General features: G+C 35.0%; 1 protein-coding gene across 2 annotated transcripts in view; it reads right to left on the bottom strand.

Annotated features, from left to right (window-relative positions):
* CTNNA2 (catenin alpha 2) overlaps positions 1 to 26,833 on the bottom strand; it is a 1,459,872-nt gene that overhangs the window by 918,424 nt on the left and 514,615 nt on the right. For both annotated transcript variants that reach the window (XM_051974336.1, XM_051974337.1), the window contains exon 7: positions 13,108 to 13,311. In XM_051974336.1, coding sequence (XP_051830296.1) covers positions 13,108 to 13,311 — 204 coding nt within the window. The remainder of the gene's footprint in view (positions 1 to 13,107; positions 13,312 to 26,833) is intronic.

Here is a 26,833-nt window from a genome sequence, read left to right as displayed (position 1 = left end):
ATTGCTTTGTCAATCAGCTTTGCATAACTGCTATTGTTTATGGTTACAAGAAATAAGTTTTTGACTCTGTGTCAGTATATTGGAAAATGGCTGAGCTATTAAAAAATGAAGGGCACTAGAATATCATTTCCTAAAAGTATGCTTTATGGATTAAATTTGTAAAATATTAGAGACCTGATTTTAAATATAGCCTCAGCTAATAGCAATCTGTATGATACTAGATAAACTACTGAATCTCCATTTGCTATTTCCTCAACTATAAAATGGGGTCAATAACAGCATGTACCTTGAAAAGTTATTGTGAGGATCATGGGATCCTATTTGTTTTAAAAAAACAGAGTTCTTAGCACAGTGCCTGCCATATAATAGACTCTATATAAAAAATTTTTTTTCTCTTCACTTCTCCCCATTCCTGGAAAGAAGAAATGTCTTTCTTAAGTGGGAAAAAATGAAGTATCTTGCCAGAAAAAAAAAACTGAGAATATGTAATTCTAAGTACTGGGAGTTCACAATTCAAATGGTCTGATTTGGGTGTGAAATAATGGTGTGCTAGTGTGAATTCTTAAAAGCTGTAAACCCAAGAAAAAAAAAAGAGGAGAAATAGCTAGGAGACGTTGGCACAGAATGATTTATGAACAGAATGGAGATTGTAAGGCTGGCAGAGTACCAAAAGTAGGCAGTACCTTGGAGAGGGGTCAGAGTTAGGAGTTTCAGAAACATTTGCTTCTATACTTAAGCTAGATGTTGTCTCATGATTTCCATGACTTGTTCTAGGCAATCAAAAGTAGAATTAGCATAAGCCATTGATCTGTCTCTTCTGAAATCTCATATTCACAGACTGAATAAAAGCATTCTTAGCCCTGCTTCCCAGGACATACTTCACTTAGTATTCTTTTCCAAGAGGAATTATTCCCATTCATGAAAAGAGAATCCATTTTTAAATCCAAATTGTATTACATCCACTTAACACAACCCAGCTGTATTCTCTATTGATTTGATGCCCTGATTTTTTAGGTGACACTTTATAAAATCCTTAGTATGGCTCTATTTTTTCTTGAATCACTTACTTCCTAAATTGTCTCTGAGAAATATCTCTATTTTCTAACTGGCAACGCTTTTTTAGAGGAGAATATAGAATCTGAGGAAGACTCAATCCTTCAAAAGAATTATAAAGAAAAGAGAGGACAGTGGCTGAAAGAAAATAAAAATAAGCAATTTTATATATCTAACTTTCCACCTCTAACCTTTATGAGCATAATTTTCATATATGTTGAAGCCATTTTCAATGAAGATATGAAAAGGAAAGAGTGTGCTTAAGACAAGATTCCCAATGAGTAATTGTGTGGAAGTAGCATCAAGTGTCTCATTTGAGAAATGTATGGCAAGAAAAGGAATCTGGCAATTTATATAGTGAAAAGTTGTCGTAACTGACGAACAACCCATGAAGTAGGTTCTTTGAGTTACATTTACAGAATGGGTGGTAATCTTTATCCTGCCTTGATGAGATCATATATCTCTCAGAGGATTGAAAAAAGTCTCTATTAAGGAAGATTGTCTTATCAATGTTTTTCCTTCTATGTTCCCATTATGATTCTTCCTTTCAGGATTCATTTGAGCAATTCACATATATTAAAGATCTATTATTTGCTGATCGAAGAGAGTACCTTAAAGAAACAATGAAAACCCTTTAGGAGATCCCAACTCAGGCTTACCTGGTGGCCAATATATACCTGTTATTTCTATGTTCTCAATATTTCCTACATTTGCCTTCTTTTCTGGTAAATGATGACTATCTGAATTCAGACTCTCATCATCCCATACCTGGGCTGATCGCCCCACTTCTAGTCTCTCCTCTTTCTAATTCGTCCTTGATATATTTGCCCCACTAGTCTTTCTAAGACACAAGCATGGCCATACCCATCGATCAACAACCTCAGAAGAATGACTCCTTTTTTGTTTCATCTGGAATAAAATAGAAATACATTAGCCTAGAATAAGATCTTCCACAGGTTGGATTATACCAACCTTTCTAGTCGTGTTTCATATGAATCCTCCTTCTGCTTTTTATACTCCAGACAAACTGGGCCATCTCCCACTTCCAGCTAGTTACAATATTATCTATGAATATTCATCTTACTTATCTGTCCCCTTTTCAGAATCCTCTCCATCTAAGAACCTCAATCTGCGCCACCAACTTCATGCATTTTCCCTGATCCCTGCCCCAATTAAAATTTCTTTTCCCTTTTAAACCTGTTTTTTAACCAAATCATTTGAAACTTGGTATTGCAATTAGTTATGGCCACATATTATAACTGCCCATATAAACACTAATCAGGCCTGCCTGTGTCTCATTAAATATAAACTCCTCAAAGACAGGAGATATGTGTTTATTAATCCCTAATGCCTAGAGCATAGTAGAAACAAGAAATGTTTGTTGTATGGAATTTTACTTGGTACTTGCAACTCTAAAAATAGTTGGCTACATATTAATTACCCCATTCCCAGGTGAATTACCTAAGATTCAGAAAAAGAGTCAGTCACTAATAACACTAGCAACCTAGAAAATGTCACAGACAGATCTTGAAATAAGGTCATTGGTTTTAGAGCTGTAATGAAACCCAGAGGTCATCTTAGAAGCTAAAAGACACAGGGGAGCGTTTGACTTAGAGTGAGAGACATGAATTTAAATTTCGTCTCAAACACTTACTTAATCACTTAACTTCTGATTGCCTCAGCTTCCTCCTCTGCAAAATGGGGATAATACTAGGATTTGCTATTATTGTTGGGAATATCCAATGAGATGACAAATGTAAAGCACAATGTAAAGGCTGTCTATGACTGCCATTGACAATGTTATTATCTAGCATGGGCGGCAGTTTTTATAGATGGGGAAATGAAGAACGTGAAAGGTGAAGAAACACTGCCGATATCATCACTGGTAATAAATGTCAAAGCTGGGATTTGTACCCCCATAACCTCTGACACAAAACTCGACGCCCTTTCCATTTCATCATAACCAACAGTATCACACTTGGTTAGTCACTCTTCCGTGCATTGATGTCTTATCACTACTAGTAATTTCACATTTCCTCACTGAAAAGGGAAATGTCTTGTTCTGTGGATTCCATGCGATGCTCAACCCGGAGCTCAGTTCATCACCTCATGGAAAATTAAAAGGAAAACCCATCTGGGCAAGAGCAGCAGTCATTAGCTCTGTTCAGAGATGAGCTCCTCTCAGCCTAGCCCCTCTAGGTAGAGACATGTTTAAAGCATAAGGCAATCAATGGCACCATAGTGAATAATATAAGGCCGGCCTGGTTATTTTTTTTTTCTCACCAAATAACAGACCAGCTCCTTAGCCCATCAAGTATGCGATTTTAAACAATCCAATCTTATAATCAAATTCTCCCTAACTCCCAATCATGCTTTTCACAAGCCACTCTTCTCATTTCCCAAAGAGCAGAACCATTCACAGAGGCTAATGAGCCCCTATTATTATTAATAATAACAATAACAAAACCAGTAATAATAGCCAGCATTTTTTAGTACATCAATGTTTGCAAAACATTTTGCAAATAAATTCTTCCCAAAAATGCTGAGGCGGGCGCTATTATTGCCCCCATTATATAGAAGAAGAAATTGAATTAGAGAAACTGCCTTGTATATGTTCATAAATCTGATGAGAATGTGAGGCAAGATTCAAATTCAAGTCTTCTTGACTCCCAGTCCACCCCACTATCCAGGACAATAGTTTTATGATGTTGGCCAAGAGCTGGCCCGACCAAGAAATGGAGGATCTTCCAAAATCTTTCCATAAAGCTCCATTCATGATGATTCTGATAAATTCTACCCCTGCTGAGCATCTTTACAGCGACAGTCCACATCTACTCTTTCCCCAGCAATAGGCTTCAAATAACAGACACTCTGAGAATTAAAAGTCAACGAGGTTTGTTCTTTTAGGTGTAATTGCTGATGGTGAGTGTATTTTGAAGCCAAGAGGGTGGCAATAGCAAGTGGGAAGGAAAGTTTGTTCACATTCATCAAATCACTGTTAGGACTAGGATTCCTTGTATATATCAGAATGATGTGAAGCAAGAAAGAGAGAAAGGATGTATCTCCAAGAGTCAGAAGAATAAACATTTATTGCTGTTGTTTTTATGTTGCTTGTTGTTCATTTTTTTTTTTTTGACTTGGGGAACATTCAGAGAAATTGCACTTAATTTCAAAGTCTGTAGAAACTCAACTGTGAAATGTGAAATTAAAGAGTTGGTTTTGTCTTTACTCAAGCATGTATGTTTGTGTATAAATATAGATATGTAGATATGCGTGTGAATGTATAGGAGTTATACATACATATATGTATATATATGTATTGTGTATGTATAAACATACACATATTATATATGTATATTTGTATCATATCCCTACTCATATATTTACATAATATATATGTTTATATATTTACCTCACTGTTGCTCCCAAAGAAACCATCAATTCTTAAAGCTTCAGTCCTTTCTTTGTGTGGCTTCAACTATTTGTTTTATAGAAAAGTGATCAAGCAATATATTGGGATAGCTCTCGGACTGTGACAGACCCAAACAGCAACTTTGTCCCCTTATTTTGGAGTTGGGTTGGGTTTGCCTTCGGCTTCGAGGAAGGGGAACATTCACCTTTTCCCACATTCATCTTTGTTTTTTTCTTGAGGCAATTGCAGTTAAGTGACTTGCCCAGGGTCACATAGCCAGGATATGTTAAGTATCTGAGATCATATTTGAACTCAGGTCCTCCTGACTTCAGGGCTCATGCTCTATCCACTGCACTACCTAGCTGCCCCTCCAGATACATCTTAAGACTCCTGCTGGCATGAAATGCCCCCTTTGAGGGCCACCTTGAAATACCAGGAATGGGGGATTGAGGAGATCAGTGAGCAGATCAGCCTGCCTCTGCTCCCTTCACAAAATCCACTGAACCCAGTGATTCAGCCAGCAACCTCTGTCACCAATCGTGGCTTCTTGACAAACTCAGACATTTGCGTTTTCCTAGCTCATGAATGTAATTCACTATTCTCTGTCACACTGATTAACCTTGCATGATTCACAGCCACCTTTCCAAAGAGGGTGTGTTTCTTTATTATTATTATTATTATGCAGGAAGAAAGTTTGAAAGCTAAATATGGAACTTGATGTTTAAGAATAGATTTTCCTTTTTAAGTTCCTGTCTCACTTTAATTCAATAGTTTTCCTTTTTTTCCCCCCTACCAGGATGAGTGGCCTACAAAATCTTAGTATGGAAAGTGCCATTTTCAGAACAGTTATATATATATTTGGCAACATGTTTCCCTTTGAGGGGAAAAAAATCCAGAGGTGTCATCTGTACTTTACAATTTATTTTGAATGCCTCTTTTTCGAGGAAATGAAATGTAATACACCGACTACAATTTGATAAAAACAAGCACCATGATAATAATAGCAAGGCCAAGGGGAAGGAGAACAAGGTGAGGGGGCAAGTGTTTCTCTGCTCTAGCAGTTAGACAGCTCTATGAAAGTTAACTCTACTCAGTAAAACTGAAAAAGTGTAACCACCAGATTCCTACAGTTCAATATGGCAGAATCTAAGAGCAGAAATATTTAATAATCAGGAGAAAAAGGTAATAAATCCCATTGCCCTGCCCAGATTTCCAAGGCTAGAATATTGAGAAAAGACTTTTAGACCAATTAAAAATGCCATTCACAAAGCAGTTTAGCACAAGAACAATGAAAGACAAAGAGGGTATTACATAAGGGGATAAGAAAGTTTTTACAAGAAGTTGGCACATGAGTAAGAAAAGGATTCTAGGAGGAAGAAATTAGGAGGAATTGCAATCTAAGCAAATGGTACAAATTGCACCAATGAATAGTGGTGGTGGGAGATGAAATGGTAAATTTCAAAAAAAGTTAAAATCCAATTTGGCCACAATATAGAGATTGTGAATGAGGAGTTCTGGGAATTAAGATTTAAAAGGTAGATGGGTACACAATTATGGAGGGTTATAAATGGCAAGATAAGAATTTTATATTTTCCCCCCCAGGAAATCATAATCACTAGAAATTATAACTATTACCAGAAATGAGAATAAGTAAGAATTGTGAAGTAGATAGCTGGGTGGTACACAGAGTATCTGAATATGAAATCAAGCAGAACTAAGTTTTATTCCTGTTTTAGATATTTACTAGTATGTGATTCCTGGCAAATCAATGAACTTTTATTAACCTGTGTTTCTTCATCTGTAAAATGCAAACAGTAACTTCCTCCTACGAAGCCTTATTTGAAGATCAAATGAGATAATACTAGTATTCTGTAAGCCTTAAAACTCTACATAAATGTTAACTATTATTGATATTGTTACTAAAATGGACCTTGATGGCTCTGATTTTGTGGAGGTAAACCTTTTTAGAGGGGAAAAGGAACAATTTTCTATCCTACAGAGATAACCTCATATTTATTTAAAGAAGAGTTCTGTTAAATACAAAATGAAGTGCAAAAAATATCAGGAGGTGAGGGGCTAGAAGAAGCAAATTGGTAGGGAGTGAAAAGTGAGCTTAATTTGCCTATCCTGATCAGTGACAGCCCTAATCAGTGAAGTTGGTGACTTCCCATTTCTGGTGAATTTTAAGTGAGAATTAGTGGTCTGTGAAAACAGAAGCATAAATAAAAAAAGCAGAACGGAATCTACAAAGTTATTATCCTATTCTAATATCTAATCAGTTTGTAGCAAACAAGAGTAGAAAGCTTTATCTTCATTTTTCTCCCTGATCCTATCCCTTTGAAAGGTTGGAAAGCAATGTGGCAAGTGTTTTTGGGGAGAAGAAAGAGAAGAATAGAAGTATAGCAGAAAGAAGAGAATCCATATCAAAAAAATCTGTGGTCTTTTTAAACACATAATACAGTCAAAGATCACAAGTGGTCTTGGCTTTTTGTTGTTGTTGTTGTTGTTGTTGTTGTTGTTGTTACAGAAAGGAGGAAAAAAGAATATATAAATAGCAGTCTTTGCAAACCAGTAGTAGAAAAGCCTTTGGGAAGTGCAAACTCCATAGTTATCACAGGACCAGAGATCACAGCCCATTGGTTTAATATGGACTTCCTCTAGCTTTCCCTATTTTGATATCCTGGGTTTTTGGAAATAGAAATGGAATTGAACAGGGTGGGGAAAAAAGAGGTAAGAAACTGCACTCACCAGGATATGTTTATGTTCTCTATTGCATTTACTATGGGAGGCTAAGATGACGTGCCCTGTGATGCCTTTGAAGAACTTTTCTTACATTTATCACCCACAGTGTAACTAGAAACTCTGGCCCTAGGAGATATCATATACTTACAGTGGTAACATATATTGGGGAAAAACATTGAAATCCAAAGTATTCTGACCCCCTTGTGTTATAGAAAAAGATTCCTGAATTCAAAATTGGACATAAATGAGAGAGAGAGACTCACTTGACACAAAGGTCCTCAAACTTTTTAAATAGGGGGCCAGCCAGTTCACTGTCTCTCAGACTGTTGGAGGGCCGGACTATAGTAAAAACAAAAACTTTGTTTTGTGGGCCTTTAAATAAAGAAACTTCATAGCCTGGGTGAGGGGGATAAACATCCTCAGGTGCTGCATCTGGCCCACGGGCCGGGCCATAGTTTGAAGACCCTGAGTTTAGAGCAATATCATCTCAGGGCATTATTAAAATTGCTGTTGAGGAAACTGACAATGGCAAATGGCACAGGATGGAGCTAGGTAGGCCAGGGAGGAATACCTTGGAGAGAGAAACTTGGATTTTTTTTTTTTTTTCATTTTTGCATACCTATTGCCTAGCCCAATGGCTTGCCTGCATTAGGTGAATTCAATCCAATTTAGTTTATCTAGGTTGCCACAGGCAAGGGTATGTATATGTGTGAAGAGTATATCTGGAGAAGGGGTTATAATATCTGATGACTTTCTATTTTAATAATTATTCTTACTAACTAGATATTAATCTTAATTATTTCTTCCTACTGAAGAAGTAAAAGTGCTGTCAGTGTCTTCCCTCTAGGTTCCCATAGTCTGGGGAAAACCCCAAATTATGGCTTTGCTCATTACATTTCTAAGTAATTATAAAAGACCTGAAAGCTTCAGGTTATTTGTGGATATGGAGTCTAATTCCTCTAGGTGCTGACTTAAAATCAGACACACCATAATCAATTAGGTATCAATTAGATGAAAAATAATTGCCTATGGGGAGCTAATAAGATGACTTTGTTGAGAATCCCCTCAAATTCTGGTCCAAATGACAAAAGTCATTTAAAATTTATACTCAAGAATCACGTAATAGGAATAATGTAAATTTCACCATCTTTCTTCTTCTTCTTCTTTTTTTTTTTTTTTCTGGTGGACAATAGCAGGGAAGAAGGGATATGAAAAGGGCTTACTCAAGTCTTACCCTTGGGTCACTGTACATTTAAAAAAAGGTCATTGTATATTCTGGGGGAAAATATTCACCTGTTTCTTTCCCATCTTCTCATCTATTGGAAAATTAGAAGCATGACAATTATCACAAAGAATCATATTAGTTCCCTTTCAGAAGAAGAAAATACCTCTTCTGTCTCTTTCCCTTCCTCCCCTACCTTTTTCAGCTCAAAAATAACATTGTGAAATCCATACTAGACCTTTCCCTTCTAGTTCCTCCTTCAGCATTTAAACATATAGAAGTAATCTTTGTTTTTTGCTTTGGATACCTTTGACGGTCAATCTGGTGACACTCCCTTCTCATTTTTTTTTAATAATTGAAAAGAATACTAAGTTCCAAAGAGAGGTTTATGAAAATAAAGTTATAACTTTTTTCCCATATAAGTACATGAATCCCCTGAAATCCATCCACAGAATCCTTGGGCAGTCTGTGAGACCTCAGTTTAAGAATTTCTGATCTAGAGGTATACAGCTCAGTAATTGTGTCATTTTATTTCATGACCTCTTTGGAGAGGAGGGCCAAGGAGGAAGTAAGTGGCTTCATGCTGTGAAGTTGCCTTAAAATAGGGTCTTTTGTTTATCTCAATAATTGAAGCCACTTACATAGCAACAACTCATATTACCCATATTATACCAAATCTACTTCCGTAGTGAAAAGTCACACATTGAGGTTTGGAGTTAATTTGTTTTCCCTTTTTTATAAGTACATTCCCTTAAATATCGATTTTCTCTTGAATTAAAAACTACTTGAAAACACACTTCTGAGAGTAGGGAGTCTGTCTTCAGATTGAAAGAAACTCTCCATAGAACCTATATTTTTTACCCAGTCAATTCCATTTTTGGACACTCATTCATGAAGATGGATTCAAGAAAATATTACGTTAAGGTACAAATTCATTTTTGAAAATATTTCCCACTCACCCTTTATTTTTACTCTAAGGATTTAAATAAATGATAAGAAAAAAACTTAAATAAATTAAACAAATGCCTCCAACTAATTAGACCAGGGACTGAGAAGTTCCTAGAGAAATTATATTTAATATTTTAATTTCAAAAGGAAGCAGATGTCCTTCTCACAAATGAAACCTAAAAACTGAACAATTATTGAGAGATACCAGAAAGGGTCATTACCCATTATCAATCAGAATCTTTCATCTACACCTCACTGCTCACACAAAGGTTATCCCTTGGACACCGACACTAATCTGTAGATAGAGACAACAGTCTGAAAGGTTGGTCAGGAAACAGAGCTCTGAGTTTGTAGCTTTGGGATTCCAGCCTGTCCAGGCTGCTTCGGATACAATTGCCTTATATCTGGAATCAGCTTTAAAGTTTGTATTAGGCTAAGCAAGATGCAATCATTTTTATCTGACATGGAAACACTCTAAAAGAAAGTTTGAAATAAGTGGAAATGTTTAGAGAAAAGAAAGATGGGCATGTCCCTCACCCTTACCACACAATGTAAGCCTCAACCTCTACTCGAAGTCAAGAAGGCAAATGGAAAGACATCTTGTGCAAAGATGGGCATTCTACTCATGAGTTTCCAATCTGAATATCAGATGAGATGTAGGGAAACAATATTCAATATCCTTTCCATTCCACACGTATCTTAAAATTGATAGAACTGAATCTGAATTTTCTATGCAATGTGGGAAAGCTTCCCAACATATAATTTCACTTGCACAATCTTGAAACTGATTCTGTGAATTTAGATGCACTTTTTTTCATACATATTCCAGAGATCCACTCCATCATAATTTTCCAGTAATGAAGGAAACCTGGAAGTAGGGGCATTCAACATGCTTCTTTTGTCAGAATGCTACTAGCTAATCTATTCCCTTTCTCAGACCCTATTTGTCATTTTTCCCTTAAAAGTAGTTACATATTGCATCAGTGATTTTTGTGTTAAGTATACAAATACTATATATCGGAAAAAAACATGAACATATGTAATAGGCAATCAACTCATATCTGTCTAAGGTAAGAATGGCCATTATTTTATCCACAATTGGCTTACACTTTTCACAGAACGCCCAACACCCAGCCCAAGTGCGCTTAATAGATGGGACAAATGAAATGCACAAAATAAATGTGTCCATCACCTCCCCTTTGAAAGAATAAATGGAGATGGTTGAGTATTGGTGAGAATCCATCAATGCTAAGGCGACTGACAGTATTTTTCTCAGCTTGATAACCTAGAGCAGGCTAAAGTCCTCATTAAGGATGCTTAGAATAGAAAGATGAAAATGCTACTGGATAATCTTGTTTATATCTGTATTTTCAATGCTTACCACAAAACAAATGCCCTGCATCGACACCATTGCAATTGAATAAGTTGCTTATTATTTGTTCACATTTACCACCAATACATTCTTATTATCTCCTTGAACTTATGATATCACTATCTATTACGTTGTATTTTAAAAAAGGTTAAGAAAAATATAGAGTACAATTCAAATTTTATGCCGCTTATTTGAATTTCAAAAAAACTTTGTTTCCCCCCCAAAAAATTGACAAAATGAAGAGAATTTGATCTTGCCCATTTTGATGCTTTAAGATTAAATCATTGGCTGAAATTAACATAATGTGTCTAAAGTAAGGATGAATCCAATCTCACCTCATATGGCTTTCGGCATTAAAATGAAGTTCACAAGCTGAAAGAAAAAAGTCCCTCATCTCTGCAAGGATCTAAGGTCCTTAACACATTCAGTGAAAGCACTTTCATTCCACTACATTCTATATGTATTGATTTGAAAACCACATTCTGTGGGTATTGATCTGAAAATTGTGTTCCCCCAAATCAGTCCCACTTTTACTTAGAAAATCAAAGGAAAAAGGCAGAAACACTTTCCAATTCCCTTCAACTTTCCCACCATACACACACACACACACACACACACACATATATGCATACATATCTTACACTGAAAGTATTTCATTGTAGGGCAAATAAATAAATGAAAATTCCCGTTTCATTCTTCTAATGATTATTTCCTTAAAGACAAGAAATGGTTGACTTGGCAGAGAATTGGAATTAAAGATTCTGTTTCCCAGAGGAAGAGACCAGCTCTCATCTTGAATATATACAGTTTTGAAATTAAGCTGCTATTGTCATAAAGAGCTCTTTTGTGAGATAGCTGTAGAATAAGAAAAAGGAATAGATACCTATAACAGTCCTTTTAATTGTTCACAGAAAGCCCTTGCAGACCAAAGCCAAAGGAAAAGTTCTCCCCAAAAAAAACTTGGAATAAATCATTCCTGATGAATGGTCCATCATTCCCAAGATTTGAATTTTCAACCTATCCTCTGAACAATGAAGATAAAAACATTTTAAAAGTGCTTATGCCTTCTAAAAGTTTGGTATCAGAAGGAAATTCCAAAGGGGAAAGAGAACAATATTCTGATCTGGAAGGTATCTTATTTATATTCATAAACGTCCTATGATTTGTCACAAAAGACCACTTTGTTGATTGACAGGAATACTACTGTTTTATCTTTATTCATTACGTTCAGTCTTAACTCTATCCTTCTGAACATTTTCTCCCACCCCCTTAAAAGTAGGAGAAACCACAGTGACAGTAGAAACTTGTTGGGGCAATGAGCATAGTATCTATGCAGTAAAATGTTCTCAAACTTTTAAGAGTGAGAATTTGTGAGGGTAGAATTCTGGAGCCTGATTTTAGAGTTGTGAGCTTGTAAGTTACCACTCTCCCGTACCATGAAGGGAGGAGAGGATCATTTTCCTCTTCTATTTACTTTCTTGCCCCATTGATGACAGACCCCCAGAATGGAGAGGGAAGGTAATCTCCCTGGAAAACTTAATGATTTGAGGCAGTGTGCTCCATCAACCTAAGCCAGCTACTACCATAACAGCAAGTCAGAAGACAATTCAGTGCCTCTTAAAGCCATTTCAATATTCTGTGTTGTTAACACTTTAGCCTATACCCTATCATTTTATCTACAGTTATATGAACACTCTCTTTAAATTTCTATATTTCATAGTCCACAATGAATAGGTTAAACAATATCTATCTGAAAATGTGAATCATTTTAGATACATACGTCTAATTATACAATACTAAAAGCCCTTCTGAGATGAATGTCAGCTGGATATCTATCAAAGTTATTATAGACTACAAAAGACCACAAACTTACATTCCTTTTAATTAGGAAACAAATATTGATTCTTTCAAGGATAAATGGAAAAACTGAAGATTTTAAACCACAATAACTTTCAAAGCTTTTATATTTTTTTGTAATAATGACCTAGTACACTCACATATTTAGAGTAACTAGCTAAGATAACTACTTCAAGACTCTAATTTTCCACATTTCACTGACCAAAGACACAGAAGATGATAAATCAAATGCACTAAAGTTGAATCCAACTTCTACTAAGATTTCACTTTCCAACACATTTAGAAACACAATCAATAAATCAAACTCTCCAAAGCTTATCCTTGGGTTCTAATACTTGCATAAAATGCTAACATCAATTTTGTAGTGCATTCTATATTTTCTTTTTCTTTTTTTTTTTTTTTTTTGAAGTCAAGTACGAAGACTTTAAGGAGTTCCAAAAGATTGCCGCCACCAACCAAATAAATCCATGAAGAAAAGAAATAGAAAAACAGATGACTTACATTATTCATGTATTCACTGAGAAGATCCTGGAGGGCCTGTCGGACTGCATTACACTCAGCTACAATTCTCTCCCGACGGTCATCACGAGTACAGGAGGAATCCGCCATCAGCGCTGCACCACTGATAATGCTCTCCAGCCTTTCTTCTAGAGATGGTCTGAATCGAGCCTCACTGAATGTCATGGGGTCTAAAATGATCTTGTTCTGAAAAAGTAAAATGAAAATGATCAGAGGAAAAAGACTGCCTTCATCCATTAGATTCTAGGTAATAAAATAGATCCTTCCATCCCCTAGGAAATGCCAGGAAACTTGGTGGTGAGAGAATTTGACTTTCACTGTTTTGTTCTGTTTTGTTTTTACAAAACTAAAGGAGAGACCATCAACATTTTTTAGATCATGTGCCTTAAGTTCTATTTGAAGATTGAAATAACACATGCTTGTTTTGAAAGTACTGGCAAAGTATTGGCAAATCACTATTGACAGATAGGTTTTCCTATCAGTAAGAAGCACAGAAAACATATTCAACTTTTAAGAAGTAGTTGATCTTTGAAAATATGTTATATCTAATACATTTGTTAATTTAAAAACCATTTTTGAAATTAAAATGAACCACCAAAATAATTTAAAACAAGGTAATTGACAGACTGATATAATCATTCTTAATCTTTTTAAAAGTTTAATTTAGAACATGGCAATCCCATGTGTGTATGCCCAATAAAAAAATAAATTTATTGTACCTTGTATCCAAACACAGGAGTCTGCTAACTCTCTCTCTCTCTCTCTCTCTCTCCATATATATATATACACACACACACATACACATATGTGTGTGTGTATCTTTCTGTGTCTCTCATTCTCTGTCTCTCTCTGTATCTCTTCCCCCCCCTCTTTCTCTTTCTTTCTCCCTTCCTCCCATCCTCCCTAGTTTTCTATAGATTAGGATAATAGTACATGGGGTAGTTGTATTTCTTAAGTGGACTTTCAGTTTTCAACTGTTATTTACTACCTCAGTGACTTTAAGCAAGTCGTTTAATCAGTGTCTTCATCCACAGAAAGAGGGACAAGTTGAATTCTAAACATTTGTGTAGCTATGGATCTATATGTCTATGATCTATAATCCAAATATAGGAGCCTCTGATACTATGTATAATTTGACTTATAATGTATTTAGTATTTAACAAATATTTGTTAACTGATTTATCATATGATCCTATATATAATTAATGATCTAATTAACATTAAATGTTCATTCAATAATTACATGATTTTATGTTCCTATGTGTTATTCAATTTATCATCTGATTATTTAATTCCATGTGTAAAGCAAAAATATAGAGAGGGTTTTAATATATCTCCTTAAGTAGGTTATAATATTACACTGGACTAGGCAGCATGGTAAATGCAAAAAATAAAACAGAATCCTACTAGCTCCTGCCATCCAATAAATTGCATTCAGATTGGAGTAGAAAGATGAACAACATCAAAGCATCAGAGCAGGTTGTGTGACTGTTTGAACATCAGTGCCAGATGATGAAGTCAAGAGCATTGTAGGAGATTAGAGGAACGAGTGATCCAAAAAAAAGTCAAGGAACACCAATGGTACAAGAAGAACGTGAACTTGATCTTCTGGATTTGGAGGAGACAAAAGGCATACCAACAGAACAGCCTTTGGAAGTAGAGCAGTTCTTTGCAAACTATGATCTGTTTTTCGAGACTCAGGGAACCTATAAGGTCAAAATTATTTTCATAATAATAATATATTATTTGATAATTAAAATGTTCCTTTTTGCCTACTACATATTTGTGTGAGTCTGGATTTTCTTTATATGCTTCAACCAAAACAGCACATCTCAATAGACTAAATGCAGAAGCAGATATAAGGATCCAGCTGTTTTCTAATAAGCCAGGAACTGAAGAGATTTGAACAATAACAACAAAAATCAAACCATGCTTCTCTTCTTAGTAATTTTTGTGTTCTGGAAAATATAGTTATTTTTCATAAAATGTGTTATAAACATACGATTGGTGAATTATTGTTATTTGAAATGAGTTAATTAAACTCATTTGAAATGAATAAATTATGTAATTAGTTTTTATTTCTAATATGCTAAATATCAATAGATATAACATATGTGCAAAAATTATTTGGGGTCAATAATTTTTAGAGTGTAAATGGGTCCCGGGATCAAAAAGCTTGAGAAGTGTTAGAAAAATTTAAACAAAAGCAAATAAGGAGACAAGGGAGAAAATATGTTTATCGAGGGAGGATAGAGAAGTGAGTTATATTTTTTTTTGGTAGGATGTTTTTGGGAGAAGGTGAGAGATAGAGTGTCCCACTCTAGAAGATTGCATAGGGTTCTAAATCTGAGAATACTGCCATTATTTCTTCTCCCCCCCCCAAAAAAATATGTGTATATGTATATATATATATATGAATATACTTTCTAATAATTTTTGAAGTAGCAAAATGGAAATCAGTAAGAATATGGAATTTTTAAGTAAAGTCATTCTTCATGTTTCAGTTGCAGATGGGTTCTTTTCTTATAGATGTGACGTTATTAGATTGTATCTTTGTTTTTGCTATTAAAAAATTCTTCTATAAAACTTATGAGGATATATAAAGATGCATCTATATCTTTGATGCATACATATACATCTATAAAATATATAGACAAATATATGTGTGTTACATTGTAAATATAGGTGACTGAGATAATGATATATACCTATATATGTGTCTGTGTATGAATCTGTGTATATGTGTATATATATTTTTTCTTTATATACATGCATATAATATATATTCAGGGAAATCTTTATTGATTAACTATAGTGAATCAGCCTTAATTTGATTTCTTTTTGAGCAATATTCTCCCAATAACAACAATAATAATTAACTTATATATATATTCTTTTAAGATTGACAAAACATTCTTATAAATACTATATATCTAAAACCATAAATGACCATTTTAGTAGCTAGTATAGGAATTTTTATTCCCAATTTGGAGATGGGAACTAAGATGGAAGACAGTAGAATACAGTGAAAATGCATTGAGCTGGAGTCAGACAATTTAAGCAAAATTGGCTTTACAGCATCTTTAATGAACGGGCAGGTCACTATACCCCTCAATTTCTTCAGCAGTGGAAAGAAACAAGTAGATTATCTGGCCTATCAAATCCCTTAAAACTCTAAAACATGGCCAAGGTCACATATTTGTTGAACTGAATAACTGGATCTCAAATCTAGGTTTCTCTTGAATCTGAGTACAATACTTTTCACTACTTAACACTTCCTCTATAGTGGCTCTGAAGCAAGATAGTGATATACTCTCATCATTTGTTAATAAACTACAAAAAGACAGAAGAAAAATAAGAGAATCAATATTAATCGGGTTCTAATAATCTCAAACAATTTTTAAAAATCGAAGATGAAGACCAAAGCAAGTTTTCTGAGAAACATTTCAATAAATAAGCAGCAGCAAAACTGCACATTGAGAGATGATTCAGCGATTCTCTAAGAGGAAATGAAAAAAAAAAAATAACAACAGCAACTAACCACTAAACAGACAAATCTAACATAAGACTCAAGGGCCTTAGGAATCTATCAACAAGATCCAAGTATAGGCTGGTAGCTAAAGATAAATCTAGATTTGAGAGACTATTCTTATTCAAAATATGAAACCAATTCAAATTTATTAGTTATCTATTTATATTTCTAAAAGTTTAATTGGTGGATTCCTTGACTATTGTTTTAGAAAAACAGGATACTTACATAGATAGTGATATATTGGAAAAATACCATATTTTCAAATAATTTGACACAGTAAAATAGATAACATCAATATCATATTAGAGATAGCTAGATATCTCTATATATTCAGAAGGCATGTAAGAATTTTGTATGACAACCGGGTTATCTTTAAACTTAAGTACCAATTTACTGTAGACCCTAAAGTTCTATTTCATTTTTTTCTCCTCCAAACTGAAGATTCAGTTGATTCTAAGACAGTGAAGAAAATATAGTAAAAGGAAGACCAAAAAAGTAACTTGATTATTATAAATGGAAACATATTTGTAGAGCCAGCTTAGAATAGCTTTCATATTTTGCCCTGAGAGTACTTATAAACATTGTGCTGATGAAACAGGATAAAAGTAACACTGTCATCCCATCATATCTATAATAGAAGTATTAATTATTGATAATCAAATTAGGAAAATATTTTAAAACCTATTAAAAAGATGTATCTTGGAAATCAAACAGTAAATTAACAAAAATAGTATTTGCTTGTAAGAAAATGGCTCTTGCTGTCATGAGACATACAGAGGAAGCCTTGTGTGAACTCGATTCATTGCAAAGCAGGAGACTTCCAGGCAAGATCAAGGACTTTCACGTCCAAACAAGGGTGAATGAGTACAAAGGGTTCAGGTATCCCTACAAGGTTTTAAGAATTTAGCCAAAGAAAAGACAAACAGAATATAATATTGGCCAAAGCCACATGCAGGATTCTTGCAGGTGGGATTGGTCTTTCCCTCTCCTGATTTTTTAAAAACCTTATGGTGACATCTGAATAGTTTATCCTCGGTTTCCCCATATATCAAAACTGTTGCAAATGTCTGTTCATTTCATCTTTGCGCTGTTTCTTGAATATGGCCCCTTCTCTCCTTTGACCTTTCCACCAATGAGTGAAGGATATCATTGTCTCCAACCATTCAGTCACTAAAGTGATTTTCTTACAACTCAAGACTGATGATATCACCATCAAACTCACCCCACCAGCCCCCAACTCCATAAACTCCAGCAGCAAACACAAAATATTCTTTTTTAGCTTTCACATCCCTTCATAACCTTACTCCTTACTAGGACACTGATCTTTTGGTTGTTCCACAGATAAACACTCATTCCTCAACTCCAGAGATTTTCTCCCCCATACCTGGAATGTTCTCCCCTCTCATTTCAACTACTGTTCTCACTAGATTCCTTCAAGTTTCATTTAAAATGCTACTTTCTACAAGCAGTCTTCCATAATCCCTCTCGAACTCTTCTTTTTAATTATATCCAATATCTCTTCTATTCAGCTTGCTTTGTGTATATTTGTTTGGGGACAAGGATTGTCTTTTGCCTCTTTTTGTCCCTTGGGAGCACGGAGCATGGCACATAGTAAATACTTAATAAATATTTACTTAATGAGTGAATGAATGGATGAATGCTTCAATCTCACACCACAAAATGTTTTGTAGACATTTCCCAAATGGATATTCTATAAATAACTCTGCAGCAAATAAAACTTTTTTTTTCTCTCTACTTCCACATCTACTATACTTCCCTAATTTGTTCAGGGCACTACCATTCTCCCAACTTTCTATGTTTGTAAACATCTTATCATTCTTTTTTAAACCTCCTCAGGTTTTTTTCTTGTCATCAAACTTATGTACAACCTTAGTAATATAAGGAGATATTCATGTCAGCATCATTTTATTTCAGTATCTCTCGCCAGGGTTATTACAATGACCCCTTAAAGAGTCTCATCCAAGAATCTTCCTCTAGAATAATCTATCCAACACACAACTGTCAAGTGATTCCTACTTAAATCCAACCACCTTTAGGAAACTGAGTCAAACAAGTTTAAGTAATTGACCCAGGTTCACACAGACAGTAAGTATATGAAACTAGATTTCAACCTGTAAAAGTCCATATGTAAATGATTTTTTTTATTATTTTTTTTATTATTAAGTCAAAAGGCAAGAGCCAACAAATTTTGTAAAACATATTATATACTCCAATAGTGAAAACTCATTCTTGGAGGCAGTATTAAATTCTACATTCACTACCTCCAACTCCCTTTCCAGTCTCCTCTACATGACTGTATCTTTGCTATCAATTTAGTTTGCTCAGAGATTGTCAAATTTTCTTAATAGTTCGGGCTTATAAAAATAACAATAATGTAAAACTTATTGGATAAAATCTATAATGCTTTCTCAAAACAAATATCATTGAGATTATCTGTTTAAAGGCTCCCTTCCATAAAATAAAAAAATTAAGAAGGTTTCTTTTCATTTCTGATTGGATTTTTTTTACCCATACGGTACCTTTATCTTGACATGTAAGTTTAACAAGTCCCAGATATCTGTGTAACCTCAATCACTACCAAAATGAAACTACTAAAGGTTTAGAATGATGTGCAACTAAGTTAGAGAAATTGCAAAGAAGTAGGCTCAGTATAGCCCATAAAGATCATTTTATAGGAATGGTATTGATGGATATAGATGTTTTGAACATGCTTTAATTATATACTCCTCAACCTCAGCAATCTCAGCAGCATCAAAATCTGTTCCCTTCATGTACAATGGGAGCATCAATGTGACTGTAAGCACAGGACAAGAAAAAAGCAGAGAGTACTACTGTTGACTAGAAACATGGGCACAAATGAGAGGGCCTTTAGGGATCATTGAGGAATAAGAGGGAAAGTCCTGGAGTCAAGAAACTTAGGTCTAAATTCCAACTGCTCCCCTTTCTCTCTTGTAGACCTTGAACAAGGCACACTACTTCTCTGAGATCTCAATTTGCTCCTCTTCACCTTGAGGGGACTTTATATAATAGATCCTGGATATGTAGCCAAAAGCAAGTTTAGCCATTCTCTAGCTCAAAGTAGTCACTTTAGAGATGAGGAAACAGATCGAGTAAAGAGACTCAGACCAAGTTGCATAGATAGGAAGCATCAAGAGAGTTGAATACTCTAACTCTGAAGCCAGAGTCTGTTTGTTAGTTTATCATGCTTTTTCCTATGATCCTATGATCTCATCTACCCCCTCATTTTAAAGAGAAGGAAACATGAACTTTTTAATCCAATCCAGTGCTTCATAATGACAATTATAATGACAATCATTAGCACCCTTGTTATACTTCAGTAAAATTGTGATTTCACTAAATGTGGTACTTTCTTAAATATTATAGATCTGATCTCATCTTGCATGACTTTAGTTTGTATCCTTCTATATAAATTCTCCATTTGGAGTGTTTAGAATTCTGTGAGTTTTTCTCAACAAATCATTGGTTTATAGTGATTAAAATATTGTATACTACCAGTTCCTTGTTCCTTGTTCCTTGACTTTGCTTCCAGATCAATTCCCTCCTTTTCCCAAGGCTTGATTATGCCTTTGATGAAATTTTTTTTATCCTACTTCAGGTGGGCAATCTTCTTTTGTAATGTGGTTGTTTTCTCCATGAACCCACTATTGCCCTCTCATTAACTTGTTGCATTCATTTTAAAGACCAGGATATGTCTTGATTCCTAGTTACATAATAATTCACATTTCTCTAGTGCACAAAATGCATTTACTAGAATCACTACCTATGTTAGGTATTGCAAGTATTTTGTACCCTTGTTACAGATGATAAAATTAATTGTTTCTGAGTTTAAATAAATTGCCCATGATTACACAGTTATAGTCAGTGGTGAGATTGGAATCTAGGATTCCTTTTACTATTCCCTAATGTTTCTCCATATCCACTTTTTCTAATAACTTAATAATAGTGTCTCTTACCTGCAAGTTATCTGACTAGACATTGAAGAGACAATACCTCCATTCTCATGGAGATTATATTCTGAGGGGGAAGAATACAAGAAATATACAACCATAACATAATGTATTCTAAGAAAAGGCAATGACAGAAATTGAAAATCCTAACTATACTTGTTAACAGATAGTTTGAGACTTTGATTTAGAGGATCACAGAATGTGAAGAGCAGGGGGACTTTATCGATCTTATCTAGTCCAACCCCTTCACTTTGCAGATAGAAAACAACAGGAAAGAAACAGCTGAGGTCCAAAGGAACATAATGTCTTATCCCAGCTAATACAGGCAGGAAGGAGAAGAATATGGATTCAAATACTTTGACTTCAAATATAGTCATCTTTTTCATATATTAATCTGATTCCTGGATAAATTTGGTAACATAAATGGATAGGTTGTGAAATTTAGAAAGGAAGCAGTGACTATTAAAACTGACTATGGCTGTTTCAAAATTATACCAGACTATTGTTTCCTTTTTTTGACAGTCCCTAGAAAGGGGGAAAACTAGAAGTAATTAATAGATCTCTAAGATAAACAACCAAACAAACAAAATACAGCCTTTCATGAAATCATTATGGACTCATGATGTGCATAGTAATAAAGTTGCTATCAGGTTGTTTTGGAACTGATTAAATCAGTAGATCCAAACATTAAAAAAATGAGCTACTGTATAGTAAGAGAGAAAGATGTATTGGAATACCCCAAGTACCTTAGTCATGGGCTGTGTCATCATTTTTATCATAGATTTGGATGGAATTATTGATATTACCATTGTCAAATCTTAGATGACTAAAGATTGGGAGGGACAAATGACAAGGACATTATGTCAAGTGCCAAAAAAATCTTGACAGGTAACAGTTACAGGCCAAATCCAACAAGGTGACATTTAGTAGGGACATATAAATTCTTCAGCTGGAAACAAAGAATCAAACTCAGAAACATAACATTAAAAGGAATGACTATATTGTGAGGAAAACAAAAATGGCAGAAGAAATCTTACTTTTAATGAAATGTAAGTTAAAAACAATATGGCAACCAAAAAAGCCCATAGGCCTTTGTTATCATTCAGAGATTAAGGGATTTCATTATAGAACACTGTGTTCAATACTGGGTGCCAAAGTATGCTGACAAACTACAATAAATCTCGAGGAGTTTGAACAGAACTGGAAGCAGAAGGGGTTGGATACCAGGCCATATGAGAAACAGTGGAAGCAATTATAGATGTTTGAAGATTTATGCTAGATTTAAAGTCAGGAAATTTCAATTTCAATTCAAATCTTGTCACAACACTAGCCTCAGTTTCCTCCTCTGTAAAGTGCATATAATAATACTCTTCTTACAAGACTATATTACGAGGGTCAAATGAGATAATTTATGTGAACTCTAAAGTGTTATGTAAAATTATAATAATTATTTTTATAATAGTAGCTATTATTATGATAATAGTTATTATTTGTAGATTGGGAAAGAATTATATGGTCCATGATCGCTAACTGTAAGCATTTGAAAGACTCTCACGGGGAAGAGAGATTCAATTAGTTTTACTTGGATCAAGATAGAAAAACAAAAAGTTATGAGTGGAAGTTTAGAAAAGACATATTTGGGCTTTGTGTAAAGACATTTTTTTAAATAGAACAATTCAAACTGTTTCAAGATAAATCTTTCATCTTAGGTTGTCCATTTCACTAAAAATTTTCAAGTGGAGATGGTATATAACCTATTAGCACTATTATAGAAAGGTTGCCTGGTCCAAACTAAATAGGCCCTAAAGTCCTTTTCATGTTTGAAATATTAATTGTAGATTTTAAATATTAACTCAAAAAGACAAAACAGAAGGATTAATAAGATCCTCTCAGAAAGTGTTATTGAATGGCATCCTTCTATTAATCCTCATTCTTTCTTTTCTCTCCTTTACAATTTCTATAGAATTGCCTGGGCCTCTTTTAAGACAATACTTACTCTGTATTTGTAGTTCCCAGATTTTGGGGGACTGAATATTGAGATTGGCATTTTAGAAATGGGGACTTTGATTGATAAAGCTTGGATCCAACTAAGAAGAGTAAGCAAACATCCCTGCATGGAGAGTTTGGGGAGCCAAAACTATAGGTCAGTCACTTGCTCCTTTTCATTTGAACCAAAGGTTTTCCTTCTATATCTATTTTCCAGTTGACTGGAACTAGTAACACATGACTGTTATCTGTCAAGAAAGGAAAGCCATGAATCTCATTCTCCTTTTGCCTGGGGCGCAAATGTCCTGAAGGGATAGTCTACTTTTCAGATCTGTAGAGAAGGAAGGTATTTATGGCCAAAGAAGAAGTATAGTATGAAATGTAAAATGGATGATTTTGATTATATTGAATTAAAAAGTTTTTGTACAAATAAAACTAATGCAGGTAAGATTAAAAGTGAAACGGAAAACTGGGGAAGATCTTTACATGCAAAGGTTCTGATAAAAGCTACATTTCTAAAATATATAAAAAATTGATTCAAATTTATAAGAACATAAGCCATTCTCCTATTGATACACGGTCAAAGGATATGAACAGACAATTGCCATAGTGTGTTTTCTTCTGTTTTTTGCTGAGGCAATTGGGGTTAAGTGACTTGCCCAGGGTCACACAGCTAGGAAGTGTTAAGTGTCTGAGACCAGATTTGAACTCAGATCCTTTTGATGTCAGGGCTGGTGCTCTATCTACTGCAATATTGTCCCAACAGATAATTTTCAGATGAAGAAATTAAAACCATTTATAGTCATGCAAAAAAATGTTCTAAAACACTATTGATCAGAGGATTCAAATTAAGATAACTTTGAGGTAACCACTATATATTTCTCAGATTTACTAAAATGACAGGAAAAGAAAATAAATGTTAGAGGGCATGTGAGAAAACTGGGACACCAATACATTGTTGGTGCAGTTGTGAACTGATCCAAACATTCTGGAAAGCAATTTTTAACTATGCCCAAAAGATTATCAAATTGTGCATACCCTTTGATCCAGCAGTGTCTCTACTGGGCTTGTATCCTAAAGAAATTATAAAAGGGAAAAAAAAGACCTACATGTGCAAAAATGTTTACAGCAGCCCTTTCTGTGGTGGCAAGGAAGTGGAAATTGAGTGGATACCCATCAGTTGGGAGATGGCTGAATAAATTATGGTATAGGAATATTATGGATTATTATTGTTCTATAACAAATGATGAGCAAGATAATTTCAGAAAGACCTGGAGAGACTGACAGGAACTCATGCTAAGTGAATTGAGTAGAACCAAGAGAACATTGTACATAGCAACAACATTATACAATGATTAATTCGGATGGACGTAGCTTTTTCCAACAATGATATGATTCAAGGCAATTCCTGTAATGGGCTGAAGCTCTTGAGTTGTTGCACTGAAGTCCTAAGCACTTAAGGCTAATTAGCAATTGGACAATACTCTATTAATACATGCTTGGAGAAAGAATGGCCCCGCCCACTCTCTGTGCAAGTTTGATGTGTTGTATAGGAGATTATATAGAGGATTTGGTGGGTGGAGTGTGAGAGGCAGAAGCACTGCTGGCCGGATTCGTGTCGCAATTGCTCTCACTTCATATGGCCATTCCCCTTCACCTCTTCAAAGAATAAAGATCAAGGATTTTCCTTATTCTGACTCCGGTTGATTTTAATACACTCTAGGTGCTAAACGCGAACATCACAAATTCCAATAGACCTGTGATGGAGAGAGCCATCAATTTGAAAACAAGGTTTTGCAAGCATGAATGCTGAAAACTATTTCTGCATGTATTTTGGGGAAAAAAACTATTTAAAAATAAAAGACAGCTTGTAATACAATAATAAAAATCATGCATTTTGAAGTTTGCTTCTCCTTTTAACACTAGTTAGGCTATCCAAGGCATTGCTTTGGTCATTTCAAATAAGCAAAGGGATCTGGGACCTGAGTAATTCATCAGTCCCTCTAAGGAGATGGATCATAACCTACCTCTGCCTGTCCATCCTGTGAGACTGCCATTCTCATTCCTTTAATATGTACCAGATTATCAAAATGCCTGAAAGGGCACTGGAGGAAAATGGCTGGACAATACGACATAGGCTGGACTGATTTTTATCATCTCCTTTTCACAGCTCATCTCTTGGGTTTGGGGAAGGCAAACACTAGTGGGCCATCTGTGATTCAGATTTCTTTCCTAGTTTGTGCAATCCCCCTAAGAGAGATATACTGTGGCTCTGACTGCCTTCAGAGTTCAAAGGAGCAACAGTGAATAAAATCAGCCAATTGTTTTCTTCCTCACAGAAAACTGGTCTGCACCACCTGCTGCCAAGCAAAACTGTTTGGGAGGAAAATGAACATGAAATAAATGTCTCCAGATTCTCATTCAGGTATTCACTTCAATTTAAAAATAAAACCTATAATATAAGGACTATGTTTGCTTAATATGTGTATTTCTAAAGCAACTGCAGTTCCAACAGTCATTAAAGCAGAATTTGAATTGCAAATTACAATATTTGTTTATTCCAAAAATGATTGCTACAATATGCTACCTTCTATTTCCAACCCCACTCCTGTTTTTCCTTTGTTGTGTTATTTCAGAAAATCTCCTTCTAAAACCAAGCAAACAAGAAGGTAGACCTCAAGACCCTCTTGTTACCAGTCCTTTCATTCTCTCTCTCTCTCTCTCTCTCTCTGTCTATCTGTGTCTGTCTATGTCTGTCTTTTTTTCTCTGTCACTGTCTCTCTGTCTCCATCTCAATCTCTCTTTCCCCGTGTCTCTATCTCTGTGATTCTGTCTCTGTCTCTGTCTCTGTGTGTCTCTGTGTATGTGTCTGTCTCTCTGTCTCTCCTTTCTCTCTCCCTATGACTATCTGTATCTCTTTGTTCCTGTCTCTCTGTGTCTGTCTCTATCTCTGTATCTGTCTTTCTCATTGTTTCTGTCTCTCTTTGCCTATGACTCTCTGTCTATATCTCTTTGTGTGTCTCTGTGCTTTTCTGTCTCTCTATTTTTCTGTCTGTCTCTGTGTCTCTCTCTTTTTACCTCTGTGTGTGTCTCTCTCTTTTACTATGAAGCATCTCAAAGAAGATATATAAGCTTAATAACTTCATTTCCTATGACCTTCCTCTACTCTTTGTAATTTGACCTTGTCACATACTGAAATTGTTCTTTCAGAGATTATTAACAACATCCTCATAGCTAGTATCAATGGCCATTCCTGATTTCTCCAGCATCTTACTCTTTGGTGCATTTTAAGCTTTTGACTATCCTATGGCTTTCAAAATATCATTCTCCTGAACTATCTTAAGCCGGTATGCTCTGTCTTATTAAGTAGATTGTTTTTCTCATCCTGGATAGGAAATGCAATTGTTTAATACATTTCTATCCTTGGGGGCCCTCTCTCCCTTCACTTGTTCCATCCATCCATTTATCCAGTGGTCATTAAAGAAATGCCCATTACGCACAAAACATTCCCCTTAGCAATCATATCTGCTTTTCTAGATTTTTATAAGTATCCCTTATAAAAGAGGATTATTGAACTCTTGAGCCCTAATCTTTACTCCCAACTCCACATCCTTTGTAATTTCCATTTTGAGATCCAGCTAAAATCTGCCTGAATCTATACACGTTCTCCAAAACTGTTTATTTTCCCCCCAAGCACGATTATTTCCTTTCCTTGACTTTTCCATTTCTATTATTGATATTAACATCTTCCGTATCACTCAAACTAAAAAGTCTCTTTGGCTCTTCCATTTTCTTTTCTCCCTTTAAGTTATTTATTAAATTCCCTGAATTTTATGTCTATAAAAGCTCTTTCCTCTCAGACTTGGGCTATCACTACCTATTATTTAAATTTCTTTTGTTATCCCTAACCTCATTTCCTTGCCTTCATATAATCTTTAAATACAATCCATTTCACAAATATTCCTAAAACATAATTTTAATCATGTGATACCATCCCTACCCACCCCAAATTTCAAACAGATCAGAGGGCTACCTGAAATTATTATTGCTATACCTACAGCATAGAAGAGAAGATGGACTCATAAGCTATCAAAAATTATTCATTAAAGGGCAGCAAGGTGATGCAGTGAATACAGCCTCAGCCCTGAATTCAAGAGGACCTGAATTCAAATCTGGCCTCAGACACTTAACACTTCCTACC

The sequence above is a fragment of the Antechinus flavipes genome, chromosome 2 (genome assembly GCF_016432865.1).
Source record: "Antechinus flavipes isolate AdamAnt ecotype Samford, QLD, Australia chromosome 2, AdamAnt_v2, whole genome shotgun sequence".
Classification (NCBI taxonomy): domain Eukaryota; kingdom Metazoa; phylum Chordata; class Mammalia; order Dasyuromorphia; family Dasyuridae; genus Antechinus; species Antechinus flavipes.
This window is presented reverse-complemented; position numbering and strand designations above follow the sequence as displayed.